This window comes from Danio rerio, chromosome 21 (genome assembly GCF_049306965.1).
Source record: "Danio rerio strain Tuebingen ecotype United States chromosome 21, GRCz12tu, whole genome shotgun sequence".
Lineage (NCBI taxonomy): Eukaryota > Metazoa > Chordata > Actinopteri > Cypriniformes > Danionidae > Danio > Danio rerio.
This window is the reverse complement of record NC_133196.1, coordinates 15,261,912-15,286,614: the sequence shown is the minus strand read 5'-3', so window position 1 is coordinate 15,286,614 and position 24,703 is coordinate 15,261,912. Positions and strand designations below refer to the sequence as shown.

The 24,703-nt window shown below is 35.3% G+C and overlaps 1 protein-coding gene across 2 annotated transcripts in view; it reads right to left on the bottom strand.

Annotated features, from left to right (window-relative positions):
- Nucleotides 1–24,428, bottom strand: part of stxbp1a (syntaxin binding protein 1a) — a 57,941-nt gene extending 33,513 nt beyond the window's left edge. Inside the window, exons 1-3 of one of the 2 annotated variants that reach the window (XM_005161113.6) lie at nt 24,319–24,428; nt 665–714; nt 352–433 (exon numbers count right to left, since the gene is read on the bottom strand). In XM_005161113.6, the coding sequence (XP_005161170.1) occupies nt 352–433; nt 665–714; nt 24,319–24,355 (169 nt within the window). In that variant the 5' untranslated portion in view covers nt 24,356–24,428. 2 annotated transcript variants of the gene reach the window in all.
- Nucleotides 24,429–24,703: the final 275 nt, after the last annotated feature.

Genomic DNA, 24,703 nt, shown 5'->3' with positions numbered 1-24,703 from the left:
ATTCCCCTCTGTCACTAGAACACCTATTGTGGTCAGAGAAGTGAGCTTTACCTGCACAACACTTCACTAGCTGGCCTCCATTAGTGTTTCTGTACAAAGTTGCCTGTTGCTAAATTGAACGTAGTTTGATGCATTCAAGATCTATTCACTCGCAGACGTCTCTGTGACGTATATATGCTTAGTTAGCTTACTGATATGAAAAGTTATGTTTGACTGGCCACCATTTCTCAGCATTCAAATGAGTTTACGTTACATTAATTCTAAATTAAGCGACTTGGAGTTGTTGACTATTTGCAAAAGCTTATTTTTTCAGTTGCTTGAAAACAGGTCAGTATGTGAGCATCGACTTACTAGTGATGCCCTCTGTCATGATATCAGTCATTTTGCAGCAGGACGACAACATCCTCATGCTGAGCTGGTCCACTATCAAAGCCTACAGAGAGAAAAACAATTAGAAAACTCAGAAACTAAGTTTGTGCAGATACACACTTGAATTTATTTGGAGATATGCCACTGGAATAAATATGCATGCTGTGTAAAACGGGCATGGCAGGATGGATGAAATAGTTTGGGCTTAATTATTCACACATATTTCCTGGGACTCGATGAAAGATTAGAAGTGTGATGTTGTGAATGTGTGTTTGTGTGAATGTGTTTGTCTTACCTTCCATTCTCCCTTCTTCTTCACCTTCTTGATGACATCATTCATAATCTCTGCAGAAAAAGAGAACATTTATACCTGTGATAAGCATTGTTTGTTTTTTTCACAAATTTACACTGTTTAAAGAGCCCTTATTATGAGTTTTCAAAAAAGTGTGCCATGTTTAAAACTATTGATTCATCTATAAAAGAGTCAACTCAGACTGGTTCAAATGAATCGCTGCTGTAACGAGTCTTTAGCCATGTCGGCGTGACGTTGATATGGAACCCAAGCCCCGTCCATTTGTTGCGTGCAAACCCGGGAAAATTGAAACCCCCACCCACAAACACTGTAGAAAGAAGAGGTAGACAAACACTGTAGCAGATCCCGGTTGAATAATGTCGTGAAGATGCTGTGCTCTGAAGTGTGAGGGAAAGTTAGTGTTATTTTCCCTACCCAAAGAGTCAGTGGTTGAAGTTTATTTTTGCAAAAATACATCAGCATTATAGCCCCAGCCCTGGGCTGTGTTTCCGGTCATTTTTCTGATGAGTGCTTCAGCAATCTACACGCTTACATTGAGGGATTTGTCTGCCGTTTGTTAAAGGAAGGATCAGAGCTCAACAGGAACTTTACAGTACATAGTTCATGGATCAGTTTCTGGCTCTCTTTCACAAGTGTAAGTAACTTGAGTGTGATTAAAATGGTTGCCTCCTTGTTTTTTCTAGCTTGCACATTATGTATGAAAGTGTGTTTTGTTATTTGTAACCAATCCACGCGGGTTTTACTGTATATGGTTAACCCTGTATATTCTCATATTGTGTCTAAAACCATCTTGAAAACGCAACGCGTGCTGCTTTGTTTACAGATTTAAATGCGTTTGTGAGCTCGCAATCCTCTGCAGTTTGTCATTGCTATGGCCACCGTCAGCTGTTCCTACATGTGTGCACCGGTCAAGTTTCAAAATAATTCAGCTTTTGCAACTGTGTGGATTAATACTGAATGTGTGTCATGGTTAAGAATAGAGCAATATGCTGGTGTTAAACTGCATTGCTTTATTGCACTCCTGCTTTGGGCTCACATATACACTCTGCACTGACTACTTCAACAATGTTGATCAGCCATGCTGGGCATTTTTCTCTGTCTCACGCTGAACGCAGTCAACCAATCGCAACAGACTGGGTCATTGAACCAATCAGTGCAGATTAGGATCGTGCTAAGGAGGGCTTTGAGAACAAATGAATCGCTGAACGAATCATAGTTGGTGTATTTAGGTAAAATAAATGCATATTATAAGAAAATGAAAGTGGTTTTTGACCTTGCATGCATATTAGCCTGTGGTTGGACACGCCCAAAACCAAAATATGGCATTTTATAATGCATAATAGGGGCTCTTTAAAATTATTAGGAGTTATTAATCTGTCTGTTATAACTAGCACTTTAGCATAAAACAATAGCATATGTTTAGTTTCAATTTTATGTGAATATTTGACACTATTTACCCATTTCTACTCAAAAAATGTAAGTAGCATCTACACTATTTGAAGATTTATGAGATTTGTTAAATCTTAAAACATGGTGGCATTTATTTGATTAATACGTTAAAAACAGTACTGTCATGAAATACTTCTCAAGATATCTGAATATATCATTATTTATGTTATATCAAAGCAAGTTTTTTTTTAAAAAGGCAAAATTATTAGTATTTAAAGTGCACAGAAATTTTTGTTTGTTTGTATTTAATTCTTAATCATAATGCAGTTGATGACAGCTTATGTCTTTGTTTGTGTCTGCATCATACACAGTAAACCCCTGTTATATTAGCCAGAAAGCAGCTTCATTCATTCATTCATTCATTCATTTTCTTTTTAGCTTAGTCCTTTTATTAATTAGGGTTTGCCACAGTGGAACTTAGCAAGCATATGTTTTAAGCAGCGGATGCCCTTCCAGCCACAACCCAACTCCAGGAAACACCCATACACTCTTGCATTCACACACATACTGTACACTACGGCCATTTTAACTTATTTAAATCACCTATAGCACATGTCTTTGGACTGTTGGGAAAACACCCAGAGGAAACCCACGCCAACACAGAGAGAACATGCAAACTCCACACAGAAACGCGAACGGACCCAGTCGGAACTCATACCAGCGACCTTCTTGCTGTGAGGCAATCATGCTACCCACTGCAGCACCGTGACGCCCCAGAAAGAAGCGTGTATGTTATTAATACATTATGTTAAAAGCTATCAATGTGTAGAACACAAATAAATAACACACATGCCCACAGATATGAAGGTATTTGTAATGACACCGTGTTCATCTTTCTCTATCACTCTCTTTATCATCATACACACCTGCTTCAATGACGTGCAAAGCTCCTAGCTCTGTCGTGTGTGTGTGTTTGTGTGTGTGTGTGTGTGTGTGTGTGTGTGTGTGTGTGTGTGTGTGTGTGTGTGTGTGTGTGTGTGTGTGTGTGTGTGTGTTTGCCCGTTTCTGTGCCCGTCACACCTGAGCCTGACTGTGCCCGCTGGTCCTCTGCTAAAATGGATTAGCTCTCTCCGTTTTGTTTGTGCTGTTTTTCTCTCTCTCTTTTTAGCTGAGATTTTTGGCGTTTGTCTTAAATATAGGTTCAAATTATAGTAAAACATCACTATTCATAGACATTTTTGATATATATTATATCATACAAACATATAAAGCCACAAAAAAAAAGGTTCATTCATTTTCCTTCGCCTTAGTGCCTTTATTAATCTGGGGTCGCCTCAGTGGAATGAACCGCCAACCTATCCAGCATATGTTTTACGCAGCGGATGCTCTTCCAGCTGCAACCCATCACTGTGGAAAAAATGAGTTACAATACTTAAATATACTGTTTCAATTACTAGAACAAAGCAGCAATTTTGGAATATAATATTAAATAGAAAAATTCTACTAGAACTACAAGAAAAAAGCTAAAGTTCAAGAACAAAAAAACATATTTTGTGATGTAAAGTCGCATTTATGAAAAAAAGGCAAAATATATGGTGTGGAAAAAAATGGAAAATGAGTCATATATCCAACATGATTTCATGGCAGTTTGTAACTTTTTGATTTAGTGGATAATTCTTGTGAATTCGTATCTCATTTTTACAATTTAGTTTGATTTGCTCATCCCCAATGACGGTTGGGTTTAGGGGAAGGGTTGAATGTCACACCTCCTGTTAAAAATCCTACATTTTCTGACAATTAAACTCATTTGAATTTGTACGAATTAACCACTAAACTGCAAAAATGTAAAATAGTTATGTTTCAAGTGAGATCAGGCTGGAAGTATCATAATTCCGAGAGGAAAACAAGTCATTTGTGAGAAATAGTTTAATGCCTCAGTTGTTATGCCTTTTTTTGATACATCAATTTGCAAATATGAAAAAAAGGTCAGAATTTAACAGTCAAAAATTTTATTCTGACATCCAAAGTCTCAATTATGTGAAAAAGTAGTGTATTGTGCAATATAAAGCCACAATTATGTGGGAAAAACTAAAATGTAAGATACAAGTCACGATTATGAAAAATAGAATGCAAAAATATAAGATACAACAGCCAAAGTGCCAATTACTGTATGAGAGAATAAAAACAGCAACAGCATTTTATGTCCCAATGTTGAATAATAAAAAAAAACTATTACATTTTTTAAAAAGGCAAACTTGTGAGAGTCATATATACAGATATATTGTCACAATTAAAATAAAAATAGCAATTTCAAACTATAAAGTCAGATAATAATACATATAGGCACAAATGCATGAAAGAAAGATCAGTATTTGTAAGAAACAGTGTAAAATAACTAAGAAATCAAAGTTGCAATTGTGGCATAATGTCAACTGCAGTTTTTACTTATTGTATATTCCATTACTCCTATTGTGTTTGTTTATTTCCCCCCATTATTTAACGTCAATGAGTGGCATGGTTGCTCAGTGGTTATCAGTCACCTCAAAGCAAAAAGGTTGCTGGTTTGAGTCGTTCACTGTGTAAAACATATGCTGGATAAGTTGGCGGTTCATTCCGCTGTGGTGACCCCTGATTAATAAAGGGACTAATCTGAAGGAAAATGAATGAATGAATGTTAAGCTAATGTGGTGTTATGCTAACGCTTCACATAAAAATGAAAGCCCTTCAGCTCTAATATTTATACAGAAGAAGCGTATTCTCATTCTTATCAGCATTATTCCCTGTAAAGTGCATTTGTCTCTATCAGATGTGAGACTGCAAAGACAAAGCAGAGACAGGGTTCAATATGGCACCAAACTGAATCTGCGTATCTTCAAAATCTCCCTCTGTTCTGATGCCTAGATTGTGCTATACGCAAGGACAATGAACATAGCAAGTGAATTGAAGCACATTGGATCTCTGTCTGCTGATCTCTGCAATACAAGTAATCCCATCATGCAGGGATAGGGCGGAGGAGATCATGTTTGTTTGTTGAGGCCAATATTAGCATGATTGCAATGCTAGCCATCTGGCTGCAGTGTCAGTATAAAGGCGCTCAGGGTGATTTTGTGGTTTTGACATTGGTGATTCAAAGTTAAGCTCCTCTGTGGATGAAATCACTTAAATCCTGAGTCTAGATGGATTATGGGTGTTTAAACACAGGATGTGTTTTAGTGGATGTTAAGAGATTAGCTGTTTAGTTGACTGGAGATTTTAGCATTGATTCCAATGGCAATTTATGTGAATGAGGGCCAAAGCTAATCAAACTGAGAGCAAAGGGATTGAACTAAATGTTCCAGTGAAAATATGTTCTGACCTGTTGAATTTAGAATATATTTTCTCCACTGACCAAAACCAAAAGATATTTCAAAATGTTACTTAATATTGCAATAGCATATACACTCACCGGCCACTTTATTAGGTACACATGTCTAACTGCTAATGCTTAAGAGCACACCTGTCCAAGTGAAGATGCTAAAGAGCATCTCTGAACGCACAACATGTCTAACCTTGAGGCGGATGGCCTACAGCAGCAGAAGACCACACCAGGCGCCACTCCTGTGAGCTAAGAAGAGGAAACTGAGGCTACAATTCACACGGGTTCACCAAAACTGAACAAAAGAAGATTAGACAAACGTTGCCTGGTCTGATGAGTCTCGATTTCTGCTGCGACATTCGGATGTTAGGGTCAGAGTTTGGTGTCAACAACATGAAAGCATGAATTCCATCCTGCCTTGTATCAACAGTTCAGGTTGGTGGTGGTGGTGTAATGGTGTGGAGGATGTTTTCTTGCCACACTTTGGGCCCATTAGTACTAATTGAGCATCGTGTCTATTCCACAGCCTACCTGAGTATTGTTGCTGACCATGTCCAGACCTTTATGACCACAGCATGGCTATTTCCAGCAGGATAACGCGCCATGTCATGAAGCACGAATCATCTCAAACTGGTTTCTTGAACATGACAATGAGTTCACTGTACTCAAATGGCCTCCACAGCCACCATATCTCAATGCAATAGAGCACCTTTGGGATGTGGTGGAATGGGTGATTCGCATCATGGATGTGCTGCCGACAAATCTGCAGCAACTGCGTGATGCTATCACGTCAAAATGGACCAAAAACACTGAGGAATATTTCCAGCGCCTTGTTTAATCTATGCCACGAAGGATTAAAACAGTTCTATCCCAGTACTATTAAGGTGTACCTAATAAAGTGGCCGCTGAGTGTAGATCATACAAATATTAAGAATTATTAAATTAATACTGTAATTTAACAGGCTTTGAGTTGTATAGGTAATTCACATTTAAATTAATTAGTAAACAAAATTATATAAAATAAATATTCACGTTTTATTAGATTAGATTATGTATTATATTCTCATATATAACTTAATAAAAATTAATGTCAAAAACAAAAATAAAAATTAAATTAAATGAAAAGTGAAAATATTAGATCAAAATATTACTTAGCATATACATCATATTAAATGAACATTGTGACTTAAGACTAAGGAGGTTTGCATTGTATACTTAATTCACATTTAATTTCATTTATGAACAAAAGGAATCCTTACTAAGATTTACACATTTCATAGACTGCTTATGATATTCTAATATAGATATATTTAATATTTACTAATGTTACATAAATGCATTTACATTTTTTTATGTCTTATTTGTTCCTCTACTGCCACTATGACTGAATCTAACAGCAAGCGCGCTCCCTGTCAGAGGTACACACTGGGTCACGCCGTTCTCAGCCATCTCCAGAGGACACTTCATCCAGTCACGTGACTTCAACATAACCCTCATTGGCCTGAGTTCACGTCTGCCCATGATCAGCCTCCAGGACTGAGGTAAAAACCATTTCACTGTACCAGTGGGGGTTACTGCAGCAAGTGCAAATGCAGAGAAGGACAAAGCGAATGTCAAACAGCCTCATCCAAGGCTCAAAATCTGTCCGTTATGCAATCAAAGCACCAATATAAATAAATCCACAACTTCATGCATTCTGCGACTTCTCCGTGTATTGATTTTGCTTCCTCACTGATCCGCAGAAGATAAATACTTGCAGTGCAGAAGAAATCTATTGGATTAAATCATACTCTACTGTACGTATATATAGAGAGACTGCAGGTCTCTCAGTTAATGAACTCCATTTATTTCTTTTCCTCCTCACATTGGGTAATACAATGTACTGCAGTCTATCAAATATTTGTGACTGCAGGCTGGATAGCTTTAGTGCTGATTTTTCTCAGTTCGGTGTGTTTTTGATTAAAATGATTTGGACAAATCGGCTGGACTGGAAGGTGACTTTAATGTAAGATATTTATAATCCAATCAAAAAATTATTAAAATGCATTAAAGGTGTAGTTCAAAGATTTTACATTTAAATTCAGTCATCATTTACTCATCATTTACTGGTTTCAAACCTTTCTTCTGTTAAACAAAAGGATATATTTTAAAGAAAGCTAGTAACCAGTAATAGCTAGTTAATCTGTAACCATTGACTAGCATAGTATTTGTTTTTTCTACTCTGGAAGTCTGTGGTTACAGATTTTCAGCTGTCTTCAAATTATTTTATTTTGTGCAAATGGTGAGTACAATTTCACTTTTGGTTAAACTATCCCTTTAAATTACAATCCAAATGGGTTTTCTCCATATGATTACATGCAAATGACTCTGCGTTTACTATGAAATCAAGCCCATAAGCCTCCATAACCGGCCTGAACTCACAAGGAAACGTAACGATTACGATTTTATATTTTATATTTTGTCATTTTAGTGGCTAATTCGGACAAATTTGTACGAGTTTAGTTGTATGAAAATGTATGTTTTTTAATAGGAGATATGGCACCAAACTCCACCCCTAAGCCCAACTGTCACTGGGGGATGAGCAAATAGCACTAAATTGTATCAATTAGATTGTACAACTTTATACGAATTAGCCACTAAATCAAAAAGCTATGAACTGACGTGAGATAACGTTCAAACACAAATCCATTAAGTTAGCATAAATGTTTATATAAATTTAAGTGGATTGAACATAAAACATTTAAGTTGTTCCAAAAAAAATGTAAGATATTTGTTGTTTCAACTCATTTTAAATAAGTAGTTTGAATAAACAGAAAAAGTTATCTTTTTTTGAGTGATCTTTCCGCATGAATGTGGGCAGACCCCCACAGCCACACTTATGAATTCATATCTAATAAGTCAGTTCATTAGTACATCAGCTTCTAGTGCACATTTTTAGGCCAGGAGAATATGTTTTACAAACACAACATTAACTAAGCCTCAATCACATTCGGGTCACGGCACCAGTTTAATTCCTCCACCCCTTTCTGCCCAGTTTTAACACTAGAACCGCCAGAGGTCACTGTATACCTAAAATCACTAGTGCAGGTCAATTTTATGCAGCACAAATTTTGTTTAGAAATTGCTAAAAAAAAACAACAACATATTATTTTACTGTTTTTCACCACTGTTACCAAAAAGTGTCTAGACCAGGAGTGTCTAAACTCGGTCCTGGAGGGGCAGTGTCCTGCAGATTTTAGATCTAACTTGCCCTAACACACGTGCAAGGATGTTTCTAGAAAGCCTAGTAGAGCTGCTGTCACATTAAAGTTTGAGCAAGCGAAATTCTGTCGTGCGGCGCTGCGAAAAGGGGCATGATTAAACAAGCTTATTAGATATTTTTAAAAGCAAGCGATTGCTCCATGTTTTACATTTCTTTCCAGAGATATCATGTTTTGATCCTCGAAATCTCGAACCTGCGAAACTTGATGCATGACCCCGCGTTTCCGGTCTGACGCATTCATGTGCGTATGAATGGAAGTCTGTGGGAGGAAAAGCCCAGTGTGACCACAGTTTAAGAACTTAAATAACTAACCCAGGTGTGTCTGATTTACACTTTAATTAAACTTTGCAGGACACCGGCCCTCTAGGACGGAGTTTGGGCACCCCTGGTCTAGACTAATGAAATGATTATTTCAGCATAACAAGATTATTTTAGGAGAACAACACCAGTAAATTGTAAACATTCATGTTTAAATGTAAAATTCATATAAAATATCTAAATTTGAGCCATTATATAAGTGATGTAACTTGGAGTGTAACTTATTTCTCCAGATTCTCCATTGCTTTTTTTGTTTTTAATAGCTCTAAAAATTGCCTTCTTTTAGTCATTGTGACTTTATTCATTTATTATAACCACTAATTCAGTAAATTAAATTGAAAGTAAAAGTCATTGGTGAATAATTTTAAACATAAGCAGTGCATATATAGCATTTTGTTTAAAGTGGGTAAATTTGACCCATGCTAGTGCTTATAGGTATTAATGTCCCACTTTTTAATCTATTTCTAATCAATTTTTAATGTCTAGGAATTGTAAATAGGGCAATTATAGTAAAATTCATTGACTGGGAGGCTTGAATGTTTTATGTATTGATGTTTATTGTTATGTACATTTGAATAACAGTGATGGATAAAATTGACCCCATGGCGGTTCTAATATTAAGTAAGAACTAATGTTTCTGGCACCAAAGATGCTAAAGACCATAGCCTCCAGCGTCAGTCGCCATTGTGTCTCTTTAGTTTCACTCACATACTATAGCTCTTACTAACTGACCTCTATTAAACTCACCACTGTTTTCCTGCCATCTGGGTCACGGCACCCATCTACGTCTACTCATGCTGTTCTAAGTGGGATGCCACAGTTCTTACTAGCAATTGTTACACTCACCCTGCTTAAACTAAACCTGGTACCATCTAGATCACTGCAGAAGTGTAAACCCTCCAATTCTACTCACACTCACCTCTATGGGATTGGAATCAGCACATTTAGCATGGGAGTTAGGTTTACTCTTACAGTCACACACTTAAATCTTTTCAATGATGCTAAAGATCCAATCACTACTGTTGAGTTGGTCACTAGTTTATACTTTAAATCCATGGGAGTGAAATTTACTTGTACCCATCTAACTACCTGACCTCCACTGCACTAGCTAGTTGTTTCAAACTTCTAAAGCAAACTCCAAACATATTAAGTTTTGATTTTGTCTTCCTTATTGTTTTCACATCAAGTATATAGAGGCCTTTTCCCTTACAGGTAACAAAGCAAAGTGATTTACAATCAGCCAAAGCTTATGGGAAATACCTGCCTTAGTATATAACAAAAGCGCAATTAAAAAAAAAAAAAATCAATTGCATGAAGCCACACTCTCCAGCAATAGGTCGGTGGATAGAAAAAGCTGAATTCATTTCGGCAGAATGATATACATGACTGCATCTTCAAGTGAAATTGGAAATATTTATAGAACGGTGGGCACCTGTTACTACATATTTGGATATATTTGGAACTAATAAGTGAAGAACCTTCGCTTATTCTTTGAAAATCTTATATGTGTCTTCTATTCATCTATTATTTTTTTTATTTATTTAAGCTACTTCTGCTGTCATGAAATGTTTAGTTATTTCTTTGTAAATTGCTTTAATGTATAACAATAAAATACGCACCTCAGCCTACACATTAGTAAAACGTAAAATAAGTTGCTTCAGGAAGGTTTCGTTGCACGTTTTTAGATTACAAAATTTTTGGAGGCTGCTGTTTGCAGTTTTGTGAATCTGGAATATGTTAATTGAATATGCTTTGGTCTACATTTAAAATCTTTGTTGTACACATCTTTGTTGTACACAGCTATCGAACCACTGACCTAAATCCTAAACTCGACCAGTAGTGTTCAAAATCAAACATAAGAGAAAAGTCTCATCACAAGTACTACAAAAAGGACTGTACAACGTGAGCTACCGAGCAAACTGGCCCCACAACTAATCCATAATATATCCCTGTAGATGTCATTAGCTTGAAAATGAACAAAAGATGTTGTTGACCCATAGCATTTGTTTTACCTAGAATCTGCAGTCAAACGTATGATGTTTAAGCACATATTTCAGTTTCAAGAGTTCACACTTAGCTGATGAGTGATTATAAAGCTTGTTTGGCATGCTGTCCTGACAGAGAGCCCTGAGCTTATAAGATCCTTGAGCCCGGGGCTCCCTCACATTTGCAAGGCGGGAGGGGAGTTTGAGCTCAGGTAGATCTTGAGAACTCCCCAGCTGTAGTAGCTAACGAACAGACAGTGATTGCTTATAAGAGATAACTACTTACTAGGAGCATGTCTATGGTGCTGATTTGGATTAGTCAATTAGCTTAAGTTGTATGTTTTTGGATGGTGGGATGAAACCGGGGAACCTGAGGGAAACCCACGGACAACGTGTAAACTCTGCATAGAAACGTCAGCTGGCTTGGTAAGGACTAAAACCAGTGACGTTCTTGCTGTGAGGCAACAGTGCTAACCACTGGGCTACCGTGTCACCCATCTAGAAAAGGAGGAGTAGGGGCGGAAGGGGGATTCTTCAAAACGAAGATGGCTGTTATGTGGAACTTAGGGTATTTATTGTGGCTTAGAAATCGTCTGATTGGTGAATCATAAATTGGATAATGCATGACCAGCCGCAAGCAATCATTAGCACGCAATCCTCTCGAAATTAGTTTATGAATAAACTTCAGTTCACATAAATTTAGGCTGAAGCAAGTATGTTCCAATGACCCTCTATTGTTCACAATAGTATCCCTGATCTAAAAAAGTACCTTTTTCATGAAATTGGACTATTTTTAAAAAAAAAAATCTGTACTTTTATTTTGACTTAAGTACAAATCAAGCTAAGTATTGTACTTTGCTACTATTAAAACGTAGTTTATACTAAGTAAGCCCACATTTTAAATCCATATTACAACCTTTGACCTGCATTTTTGGACCCATTAAAGATATCCAAGCGTAAACAGACCAATAAAAGACAGAATATCTGAACCGGCAAAGACCTCCAGTTTAGCAGCTTTGATGAGCTTGTCATTATCATACCATGATCATTTGACATAATTCAGACTGGCTTATCTATATTTTGATACATATCGATACGGAAATATCCGAAAAGATAACAATTTTCCACATATCTCTGTTTAAGTCTCCCGCTCCTTCACTTAAACACCGAAGCTCCCTCCTGAGTGTCTCATCTCACTCCAGATCTTCACTCTTCATATTTAACCTTAATGTAGACATCTTAATTAAGCACAAGCTGTCGCAATAAAAGGAGCCGTTTGTTTAATTGAAGCTATATATTACTTTGAATCCTACTTGCTATTTAGTCAGAAGGAATGGTTCCTTAGAGAATGGAACTTAAAAACCCACCCTTTTTGGTCAATCCAGTGCAAATACTGTACAAATTGAAATAAAGAGTAAAAAAAGCATCATTGCTATTGTTCAAAGCAAAAAACAGTATATGCACTCATCGCTGCAGATTTAACCCTCCATATTCGCAGGCTCCCTGAGGGCACTCTCTATTCATGACCCACTTTTATGCTCAGTCTCTCAGGATTGCTACGGCCATTTACCTTAAAGAGACAGTCTGCAATTTCCCCTATCCTGCTGAATTTACTTACATTTATATAAAGACTGTCTTATTTTAAAGTCTGCATTTTTCTGTTTAGTCTTGGTTGCATGATTGACCTTGATGCCTTTCTTTTATTACTGAGCGGTTGACTATTAATATCTTCTGCGTAGGACTGCAAACAGAAACTGAATCATTTATTTGATCTTGAGGAGTTGTGTATTATTATATAAAAGCTATATAGTGTTCTCGTCCACGCTGCAGTGCGTTCTGTGTTCCCCTGAGAAGGTGACTATCCAATAATGTCCTTGTATAGCAGACAGAAGATGCTCTGCTAAACCCTAACATACGTCACAGGGTCCAAGGACACACACTCACTTACACACACACACACACACACACACACACACACACACACACACACACACACACACACACACACACACACACACACACACACTCCCTATCCTGCTGGTATAGAATTTCAGCTTGCTGAGTCACTTACACACCCGTTCAATGAATGCAGAGTGTAGTGATGCTGAAAAGACATGATACAGCCATCGCTCTGATAATGCCAGGCCTAATATTACAAATCTGGCCAATCCAGATATGCTAATGAGTAGTATTCATGTTATGATGGATATATTAAATATCATATACATTTGTTTGGTATTTTTGTTTTATTTTATTGATGATTAAAACTGAATTACTCACTTACAAGCTATCTTTCGGCTTAGTCCCTGATTTATTAGCGGTCGAATAAACTGCCTAAAATTGAATTAATAAATATTTAAAATAATAATGAAAAATTCTATACTATAGAATAATATTATAATACTATAATACTATACTATAATATATTGTCTAAATTAATAAATACATTAATAAATAAATAGAAATATATAACATAGACATATAAAAGCATGCACCTAATAATGAGAAATAAATACATTTTGTTATTTGTTAAGACTATAGATTTGTTATATATATATATATATATATATATATATATATATATATATATATATATATATATATATATATATATATATATATATAATAGTTATAAATATTATATATATACAACATTTATGTCTGGTTCGTGAATCTGATTGGCTGATAGGAGTGCAATTTTCTGTCAATAACAGCACTCATCCAGCCTCTTCACCCATCACCCTTGTGTATTACTCCGCCCAAATACAGCAACAAGCAGAGGACACTGTTCAGTTTGTCAAATATTGCTGCTTTTGGACAACATAATGCACTTTTGAGGCTTTAGTTGAGAATGTAGTTGTTTAGATTGCAACTGTACAGTTTATTTATAAGGATCGTGCCTGTTTTAAAATATTTATCATTTCTGAGAGACATTAGTCTGTCATTGAGCAGACTAAAGATGGTTGTCCATCTACAAGATGGCGACAGAGACCGCATTATAAGCCCTAAGAGGAGGAACAGTACAGCGTAATTTTAAACAACAGCTGATCAAATCATCAAGCAGGTAAGTGATATTCAAAGTCGACCTCTTTCTTTTGTATGCTGTACTTATACCATATAATTGTAGTATATTGAGTGTGAGATGGGACTCTCATATCAGGAATGTGTGTTGTGTTGGCAGAAAGAAAGAAGAAATGCTCGCATGTGTTTAGCATTTTTCCTTATCGCAAACACAATATCAATCTGGTTGTGATTGTGCTGCTTTTTTCAGGGTTATTTATTGTGATATCCCGATTGCAACAGAGAAATACTGTAGACTGTAATAGACTGTAATACTGTAGGGAGATATCTCTGTAGACTGATTTATGCCATTCAGCCTTATAACCGTAAAATGTCAGAAATGTCAGCAGACATTACACACATCAAACAGTATTTAAAGTGATGTTGGTGAATTAGTAATGGCTTCTGCTGTTCTGACCTCAGCTGCAGATGTGAATGAACGGCGGAAGAAAGTAGGTTTTTTTTGCAAAAGGATTTTTAGTGTTAGATTTTCTTTTTTCATGTAGACGATTGTGCCAACGAACTGTTGAATAAACGCAATATCACACTCGTAGCAGTAAGATGTGGCTGTATATTCTCACTGATGGGTCACTATGGCACTCGGCCTGCGGCCTCGATATATATACATATACGATATATAAATGTCGATATAAATACAGTTGAAGTCACAATTATTAGCCACCTTTTGATTTTTTAATTTTTTTTATATTTTCCAAATGATGTTAAACATTGCAGTGGCGCAGTGGGTAGCACATTCGCCTCACAGCAAGAAGGTCGCTGGTTCGATTCTCGGCTCAGTTGGCATTTCTGTGTGGAGTTTGCATGTTCTCCCTGCGTTCGCGTGGGTTTCCTCCGGGTGCTCCGGTTTCCCCCACAGTCCAAAGACATGCGGTACAGGTGAATTGGGTAGGCTAAATTGTCCGTAGTGTATGAGTGTGTGTGTGTAAATGTGTGTGTATGTCTCTCCCAGAGATGGGTTGCTGGAAGGGCATCCGCTGCATAAAAACTTGCTGGATAAGTTGGCGGTTCATTCCACTGTGGTGACCCCGTATTAATAAAAGGACTAAGCCGACAAGAAAATGAATGAATGAATGATGTTAAACAGAGCAAGGACATTTTCACAGTATGTCTGATAATATTATGATATAATGATTATTTGTTTTGTTTTTTTGCGTCTAGAATAAAAGCAGTTTTTATTATTTTGAAAGCCATTTTAAGGTCAAAATTATGAGCCCCTTTAAGTTTTTTTTTTTTTTTTTAAAGTCTACAGAACAGACTATCGTCTATCGTCATACAATAACTTGCCTAATTACCTTAACCTGCCTAGTTAACCTAATTAACCTAGTTAAGCCTTTAAATGTCACTTTAAGCTGTATAGAAGTGTCTTGCAAAATATCTAGTCAAATATTATTTACTGTCATCATGGCAAAGATAAAATAAATCAGTTATTAGAAATGAGTTATTAAAACTGTTATGTTTAGAAATGTGCTGAAAAAATCTGCTCTCAATTAAACAGAAATTGGGGAAAAAATAAATGGGGGGGCTAATAATTCAGACCTCAACTTTAACAAATTGTTTTTTTTTTCAGTTAAAACAAAATGTATTTATGTTTTAATACAATATGTATAATATATTTCTCATTTAATGTAATCAATATTTATTTAGTTGTATATGTAACTCATATGTAATTTGTTTATTTGTATTTATATTTAAAACACAATATCTATATCATTATTTCATTCTAAATACACATTTACATTTAACATTTAACTAATTATAATTAATTACCTCAAAACCCACAGTAATTTTATGCATTTATTGTGCAATTTTGTTTAATTTTATCTGTGATTAAAATTGAATTAATTTAATAATGATTCATTGTAATAATAATAAATAAATAATTTTAAATCGTAATATTGTTTGAATGAATGAGAAATAAAACATATGCTCATAAAACATATGCTCACTAAGTTGGCGATTCATTCTGCTGTGGCGACCCCTGATTAATAAAGGGGCTAAGCAGAAAAGAAAATGAATGAATGAATGAATGAATGAATTAAATTGGCCCTATAGCGTATGTGTGTGAATGTAAGAGTGTATGGGTGTTTTCCAGTACTGGATTGCAGCTGGTAGGACATCCGCTGTGTAAAACATATGCTGGATAAGTTGGTGTTTCATTCTACTGTGGTGATCGCTGGCAAATAAAGGGACTAATCAATGAAAAAGAAGTGAAATGCAATATATATGTACCTATATCATAATTTTATTGTAAATATAAGTTTTCAGTGAACATTTACCGAAATATAGGCTAATTAATTATTTAAAAAAAACACACTTTGTTCTTTGATTGATATTATTACAATTGAAACAGATCTACCTCGTGTTTTATATTTTACTGTATGTTTTATACTGTACAGTAGCTGATTTTAGCCGTGTGTCTGTCTGTCTCAGCAGGATGGCAGCTTTGATTCTGAAGTCTGATTTATCTTCCCCCGGAGCTTTTCGCTCAAGCTCGTTTTAATAGGAAAGCCATAAAACCCGACTGAACGGGGGAGATTGTGGATTATATATTCAAGGAGTGTCAGCAGAAAGCCTGAACTAAACATTATCTTTATTCTTTAAGACGAGACAGACAAAAACACTGCATTTTATGCACCTGCCACTTTTGAGATTTTGAATTGTTCTTTTTTTTCAGTCTCATAGAAAACATATCCAAAACACAATTTTAAGTGTTACTTTTGTCACATTTCATCAATTTGTGACAAATCATCAACAATCTAAATATAATTTTAAGGACATTGTTTTAACATTTGTTTTTTTAAGCCATAAATTTAAATCTGCTAACTGAAAGTTTTTTTACAGAGGCATTTGTTCATAAATAAATTCCCCTGATTAGATACTACATTTTAGTCCACAAAAAAATTGTGACAATTTATTATTATTATTATTATAATTATTATTATCATCATCATCATCATCATCATCATCATCATCATCATTATTATTATTATTATTAATATTAATATTATTATTATTATTATAGCTGTTCACAGTAAGTTCTGAATTATGGATTGGTAAAGTAATACCCAGAATCCCCCATATGTAAAAACATCTAACAATAATAATTGTTAATAATTCGTTAAACTTCATTTTTTGGCCTAAAAATATATGCTAATCACTACAAATACATATCAACACAAATACATCACTACAGAAACATCATCTTGTAGCCCAAGGCTGGTTACTCACTGAAGCTAAGCAGGGCTGAGCCTGGTCAGTACCTGGATGGGAGACCTCATGGGAAAACTAGGTTGCTGTTGAAAGTGGTGGTAGAGAGGCCGGCAGAGAGCGCTCAACCTGTGGTCTGTGTGAGTACTAATGCCCCAGTATAGTGAACAGGGACACTATACTGTCAGTGAGTGCCATCTTTCGGATGAGACATTAAAGCGAGGTCATGACTCTGGTCATTAAAAATCCCATTGCACGTCTTAAAAAGAGAAGGGGTGTAACCCTGGCCAAATTCCCTCCATCAGCCTTTACCGATTATGGCCTCCTAATCAGCCCCCTCCACCGAATTGGCTTTATCAGTGTCTCTCTACTCCACCAATAGCTGGTGTGTGGTGAGCGCACTGGTGCTGTTGTCCTATGACTGCCGTCGCATCATTCAAGTGGATGCTGCACACTGGTGGTGGTGTGGAGAGACCCCCCTCATGATTGTAAAGCGCTTTGGGTATATGGCCATACTTGATAAATGCACTATATAAATATACATTACATTATATTGAATTCAATAATTTCCATATTTAAATATAACATTTTAGAGAGCTTGTAATACAAAAAAAGGTTTGCAATTCTTAATCTTTTGTTTTTACCCTATTCATCTTCAGTGCCTTGCTTTTACTGTACATCGAATTTCCAAACCAGCAGCGTTGCTAACAACCAAGGAAACCCGTATATGAACAATTGCAGGCTTGTGGCTGATCTAAACAGAAATCTATCATTCATTTGGCTTGTCGGTTGATTCTGCATGCGGCTGCAGAGACTGTAAATGTTACGTGGTGTGTGCACTCTAGCACAAAGCTAATGCAACACCCAAATGTCAGGGCGAGCGCAATCACGGATAATGACAGGCTAGTGTTGCATTTCAGACACAGAGAAAGACATGCTGTCATACAGTAGGCTAATAGACTAGGGGATTTATTCCACGGCATCTTTAATGCACCGCATGCCTTGCCAGAATGGGTCTTTGGGATTAGAAATATTAGATTTTCTTTTCATGTAAATTATACTTGGCCTACATCTCTGTGTGTATGTAGAAACTTGCAAATAACGTTGAATCACATAACATTTTAAAATAGAAACACTGAAATTATATTTTCTTGAAAAACGTTTTTGATCCTTGATAATAAATGTATAAATAGATTATTTAGTTTAAAAGATTATAAAATATATGAAAAATGTAGGTGTGTTTACTGATGTAATATATAGATTGACTCTATATATATAGATTGTCTCTTTTTGAATGGATCATTAAATCATTGGCTCAGATGTTTTGTTAAAGACAGCTGACTCATTTAGAAATTAACCATGTGAGTCTTTGTGAATGGATCATTAAAACGTTAGCTGAAATGATTTGTTAAAGACAGTCGATTCATTTAGAAACAGATCATGTGAGCCTTAGTGAACGGATCGCTCAATCATTGGCTCAAAGAATTTGTAAGACAGCTGATTCATTCAGAAATGGAGTTTGTGACTCTGTGAATGGATCATTGAATCATTGGATTAAATGATTTGTTAAATACAGCCGATTCATTTAGAAACAGATCATGTGAGCCTTTGTAAATGGATCGCTGAATCACTGGCTCAAAGAATTTGTAAGACAGCTGATTCATTCAGAAATGGAGTTTGTGACTCTGTGAATGGATCATTGAATCATTGGATCAAATGATTTGTTAAATTCAGCTGATTCATTTATAAATAAATTACGTGGGTGTGAATGAATCTTTGAATTGTTGGCTCAAATAATTTTTGACAGCTGATTTATTCAGAAATGAAGCATGCACATTTTTTTTATAAATTGATCATTGACTTATTGGCTGATTCATTTAGAAAAGGACCCTGTGAGTCTTTGTGGATGGATCATTGAATCATTGGCTCAAAAGATTTGTTGAAGACAGTTGATTCATTCAGAAATGGAATAGGTAATCTTTTTCGAATGGATCATTAAATAATTGGCTTAAATTATTTGTTAAACAGCTGATTCATTTAAAAAACAGAAGATGTGAATCTTTGTGAATTGATCATTGAAACGTTAGCTCACATGATTTGTTAAAGACAGCTGATTCATTTAGAAACAGAACATGTGAGTCTTTGTGAATTGATCATTGAAATGTTAGCTCAAATGATTTGTTAAAGACAGCTGATTTATTTAGAAATTGACCATGTGTGTCTTTGTGAATAGATCATTGAAACGTTGGCTCAAATGATTTTTTTAAAGACAGACGGTTTATTTTGAAGCGGATCATGTAAGTCTTTGTGAATGGATCATCGTAATGTTAGCTCAAATGATGTGTTAATGACAGCTGATTAATATAGGAATTGGCCTTGTGAGTCTTTGAGAATGGATCATTGAATCGTTGGCTCAAAAGATTTGTTAAAGACAGCTGATTCATTTAGAAATGGATCATTAAATCATTGGTTCAAATGATTTGTTAAAGCCAGCTGATTTATTAAGGAATGGACTAGGTGAGTATTTTTGAAGGGATCATTGATTCATTGGCTTAAATGATTTGTTAAACAGCTGATTCATTTAGAAACAGAACATGTGAGTCTTTGTGAATGGATAATTAAAACGTTAGCTCAAATGATTTGTTGAAGACAACCGATTCATTTAGAAACGGACCATGTGTGTCGTTGTGAATAGATCATTGAATCATTAGCTCAAATGATTTGTTAAAGACAGCTGATTTATTTAGAAATGGAGCATAAAACTCTTTCTAAATTGATCATTAAATCATTGGTTCAAATTAATTGTTAAAGACAGCTGATTTTTTTAGAAATGGACTTGGTGAGCATTTTTAAGGGATCACTGAATCATTGGCTTAAACGATTATTTAAAGAGAGCTGATTCATTTAAAAACTGACCATGTGAGTCTTTGTGAATAGATCGTTGAATCATTGGCTAAAATTATTAGTTAAAGACAGCCGATTCATTTACAAATGGAGCATGAAACTCTTTGTAAATGGAACTGTGAACCATTGTATAAAATGTTTTGTTAAAGTCAGCTGATTCATTTAGAAATGTCTACAGTATGTGAGTCTTTTTTTGAATGGATCAGTGAATCATTGGCTCAAACGATTTGTTCCGAAACTGATTCATGCATCAACGAAACACCACAGTTTTCATTTGCTTCAGCTTTGTTTGCGAATAGAAAATACAGACAATATTGTATTTAAAAATCTCCATATTTTACTTTGTTTTGACTTTTAACTTTGTTAAGCTTGTTGAACAGATGTATCAAATGAATATCATAGCACTCTCTTTCTTATCATACAGGGATATGCTTAACGTTTACTTTAAGATCATAACTGCATTCTAATAGATTTGCACTCAGTGCTTTAAGACTGTCAAGACATGGTTTTTAATTTTTGTTTATTTAGCAAAGTGGGTGTCTACTCGTTTGATCATTTCAGCTTACAAATCATTAAATTGACAAATATTTCAGATTTATACATGATAAATATCGCAACCACTGGATGTTTTAACTGTTGTTTAAGCACTATCACGCTGCTTTCAGAATATGTAAGATCTAGTTGTTTCATTACTGCCTCTTTAAATCCAGCCTGCTCTTCATTTAACCCCTCTTTTGTTTTCACGCTGGAATTAACCATCATTAACTGCTATTTTTAACCTACTATTCTTCTGCTTGAGTATTAGATTGGAAGTAAGAGCTAACTTGACTACAGATTTTGTAAAATATTTAAAGTTGTTCATGTAACTATTCAATAAACATCATTTATTATTAAATACAAATATGTATTTCATATAAATATTCATACAATTATCAAAGATGATTGGTTTTGTTGTTCTCTATTTGAAGTATAAATGGATAATATTCTCACTACAAAGGGATTTGCGGGGAAATAAAAGAAAATATGATTCCCTGAAAGCTCATTGTTAAATGTAATTTGGCTAAATGTGGTAAGTAGGACATAGTAAGCTCAATTGAAGAAAATGGATCAACAAATAGGGAGGCTAACAAAAGAATTGGTCCATTCAGAACTAGACTAATGCTTATGAAAGACCCTTTAGACAAACACAATATGAGTCATTCACACAGATGCTTTCCATGTCGACTCCCGCTGTCAACTTACATTACACCCTGCAATATGTGCACACTGCATATTTTAAACAGAAAAACAAAACAGCCACAGTCTAAGTGAAGATGTACACGCATTAGGCCAGTTTTATCCTCTTATCTGTTTGCTCTGTGTCTGACCCTGCATGTGTATGTGTGCTGAATCTCATGTCCCTGGAGAAGATAGTGAGACCAACACACACACATCAAACCACTGGAAAAACCAATCTGTCATTCCACAAGCCAATCCGGCCCAGGTGTTCACAGCAATTTAATGATCAGCTTTCAGTCAATACTGATCAAATATTTGGCTCTTACACTTAGACACTTTTGAACAATGCAACCGCGTTTGAACTATTATGGATATTTGGTTTTGTAGTTAGCAATTTTTAAAATGTGTATTATTTTGCAACGGTGAACATATTTCACTCTATTTGGCCTAAATAAAATGTTTTTATCTGTTTAAAAATAACAACTAAAATATTATATATATTAGAGCTGCTCAAAAACTGACATTATTTTCATTCACTGTGATATATACTGCGATATAAATGCAATTTCAGCAGATGACTTAAATAGCTTTAAAGAATTTATAATTTTAGATTAATTAGAATGATTCTGTACGGGAGCGTATCTGCATAAAATATCATTAAAAATTGACAAGCAAAGTTAAATGCAATGGAAAAGATGCCAAGTAACAAGGATGTATGTTTTTTTGGGGAGTCAAAAAGTATTCAGAAGCAGAAATTAAATAATGACTGTATTATAACAGTAGTAATAATAATAATAATACAATTAATATTTAAGCTACAAATGTTTAATTTATGTAATTTATGTGCCCAAATGACTTAAATTTGCTTCATTTTTTTACAGTTCTTAAAGCATGCAATTAATAAACTTTCACTCTAAGGTTAAAATCTGAAATTACTCCACTATGTTGGTAACTGTATCTAGTCAACTATAATCTCAACTACATTGCAGATCCCTGGGATGTGTTAACTGAGAGAAGATTTTTTTCAACACATTGCTAAACATAATAGTTTTAATAACTCATCTCTAATAACCAATTTATTTTATCATTGTTATGATGACAGTAAATGATATTTGAATAGATATTTTTCAAAACACTTCTATAAAGCTTAAAGTGACATTTAAAGGCTTAACTAGGTTAATTAGGTGAACTAGGCACGTTAGGTTAATTGGGCAAGTTATTGTATAGCGATGATTTGTTCTGTAGACAATCAAAAACATATGTAGCTTAAAGGGGCTAATAATTTTGTCCCTAAAATGGTATTTAAAAAAATTAAAAACTGCTTTTATTCTAGCCGAAATAAAACAAATAAGACTTTTTCCAGAAGAAAAAAATATTATCAGACATACTGTGAAAATGTTCTTGCTCTGTTAAACATCTTTTGGGAAATATTTAAAAAAGAATAGAAATTCAAAGGGGGCGAATAATTCTGACTTTAACTGTATATATATATATATATATATATATATATATATATATATATATATATATATATATATATATATATATATATATATATATATAGTTTTTAAATAATATTAAAGTGCCATATACATAAAGTAAGTTTTAAATAATTTGAATGATCAATCGTATTTTAAAGAAGAATAATTAATGTTAAAACACATTTTACTCTAGTTTAGCTCAATAAAAGGTGCTTTCTTAAAATATGAAATGGATTAATATAAAATATGTATTTCAGTTATTTTCCCGTTAAGCAGACGTTTTTTTTTTTGGTTTTTGTTTTTTCAAATATGAGTTATACATTAGGACAAAAACATTTCATTGTTTATTTAAAAAAAAAATTTTGTTTGTATGTTTTGAATAACACTAAAACTTACATTTATACTTTTTTACAAAATATATTTTTGTATAAATGAGAAAAATAGACCAAATATTTAAATATATGATTATTTTTTTCGCAAGTAGATTGCCATTTAACCACGGCATGCATTAATATTTAGATTATCTAAAGGCCTGCAATATCTAAAACAGAGACTTGATGTCGTAATATTACATCCTATCAACCATCCATTGCCTATTTCCCCACAATTACAAATCCTGCTGAATAAGCAATATATTCCCCTCAACGAAAGCACAACCGCCATCGATTCGATCTGTCTGCAGCCTAATAAACGCCATGCACTATATAGGCTATGCTACACATGACAGCTATACACATCTCAGGGATGCGCATTTTGTGCTCTCATTTTCCACTATCCATCCCAACATGAAGCACTCCGCCATTTAACGAGTCATCTGGAGATGAAGCAGCTGCATTCATGATAAAAGCACGGGCACTTCCTGACCAGATCAGTTCACCAGCTGGAGCTTTACGCAATGGAATATAATGCACTGGTGATCAATCACAGGGGTGAGGCTTTGCCAGAACGCATAAGCTAATTATTTGGACGCAGAAGGCAGAGCTATGCAAACATCCCCGCAATTCTAACGCCGTTACTCATCTAAATAGAAACCCGAGCTGAATAAAATAAAATCGCAATGGTCTGTCGACAGAACCCTGCGTTATCGCTCGAACGCTCGTGCGGAATAAGGGCGTTCCTGTGCTGTGCTGGATCATCTTTATGATCTTGCATCAAGCTGTTTTTAATATTTAGTCTGCCTTAAATAAATGATTTAAACATAATGCGAATGGAATAAAGGCTATTCGCGTCATGCTTCACTGATACACAATGCGCATCCGCAACATCCCGAGAGTAATGTCCTCCCCGTTCAGCACAATGGCAGGGAAACAACCAGCCGCATCCTGAGGGAACCGAACACTTCTGACACATGCAACGGGAAGGCACCTCAAATTAGCACGTACATACATGATTGAATATGATACCACCGTAGCCGAGGATTAACATTATGATCTTACTTTCGCCAACGACCGCCTTTAATCCAATTGGTGCCATGATGCTCCTGAGTGTTCGCCCGTGTGCTGTATCTTTTCCTCCCTCTCCTCCTCTTGCTCTCTCACTTTCTTTCTCTCTCTCTGCGCACTCACAGCTTCTGACTGCGGAGATTCGTCACTGCGTAAAACCCGCCCCTCCCGCGCCTCACATGCGACCGAGCGCGCGCGGCGATATTCTGTGTGCCGCGCGCTTGCCAAACGCTGAGGGCGCAGACGGAGAATCACGAGTGTATCCTTTATTCATTTCACGCTCATTCTTCATGCCATGATGAATGGAGGTTGTAAAATATCCTGCATCTGTTTTTAGTCTTTACATTGGTTGCGCCTACGTGACATTAAAGAGCAGGTT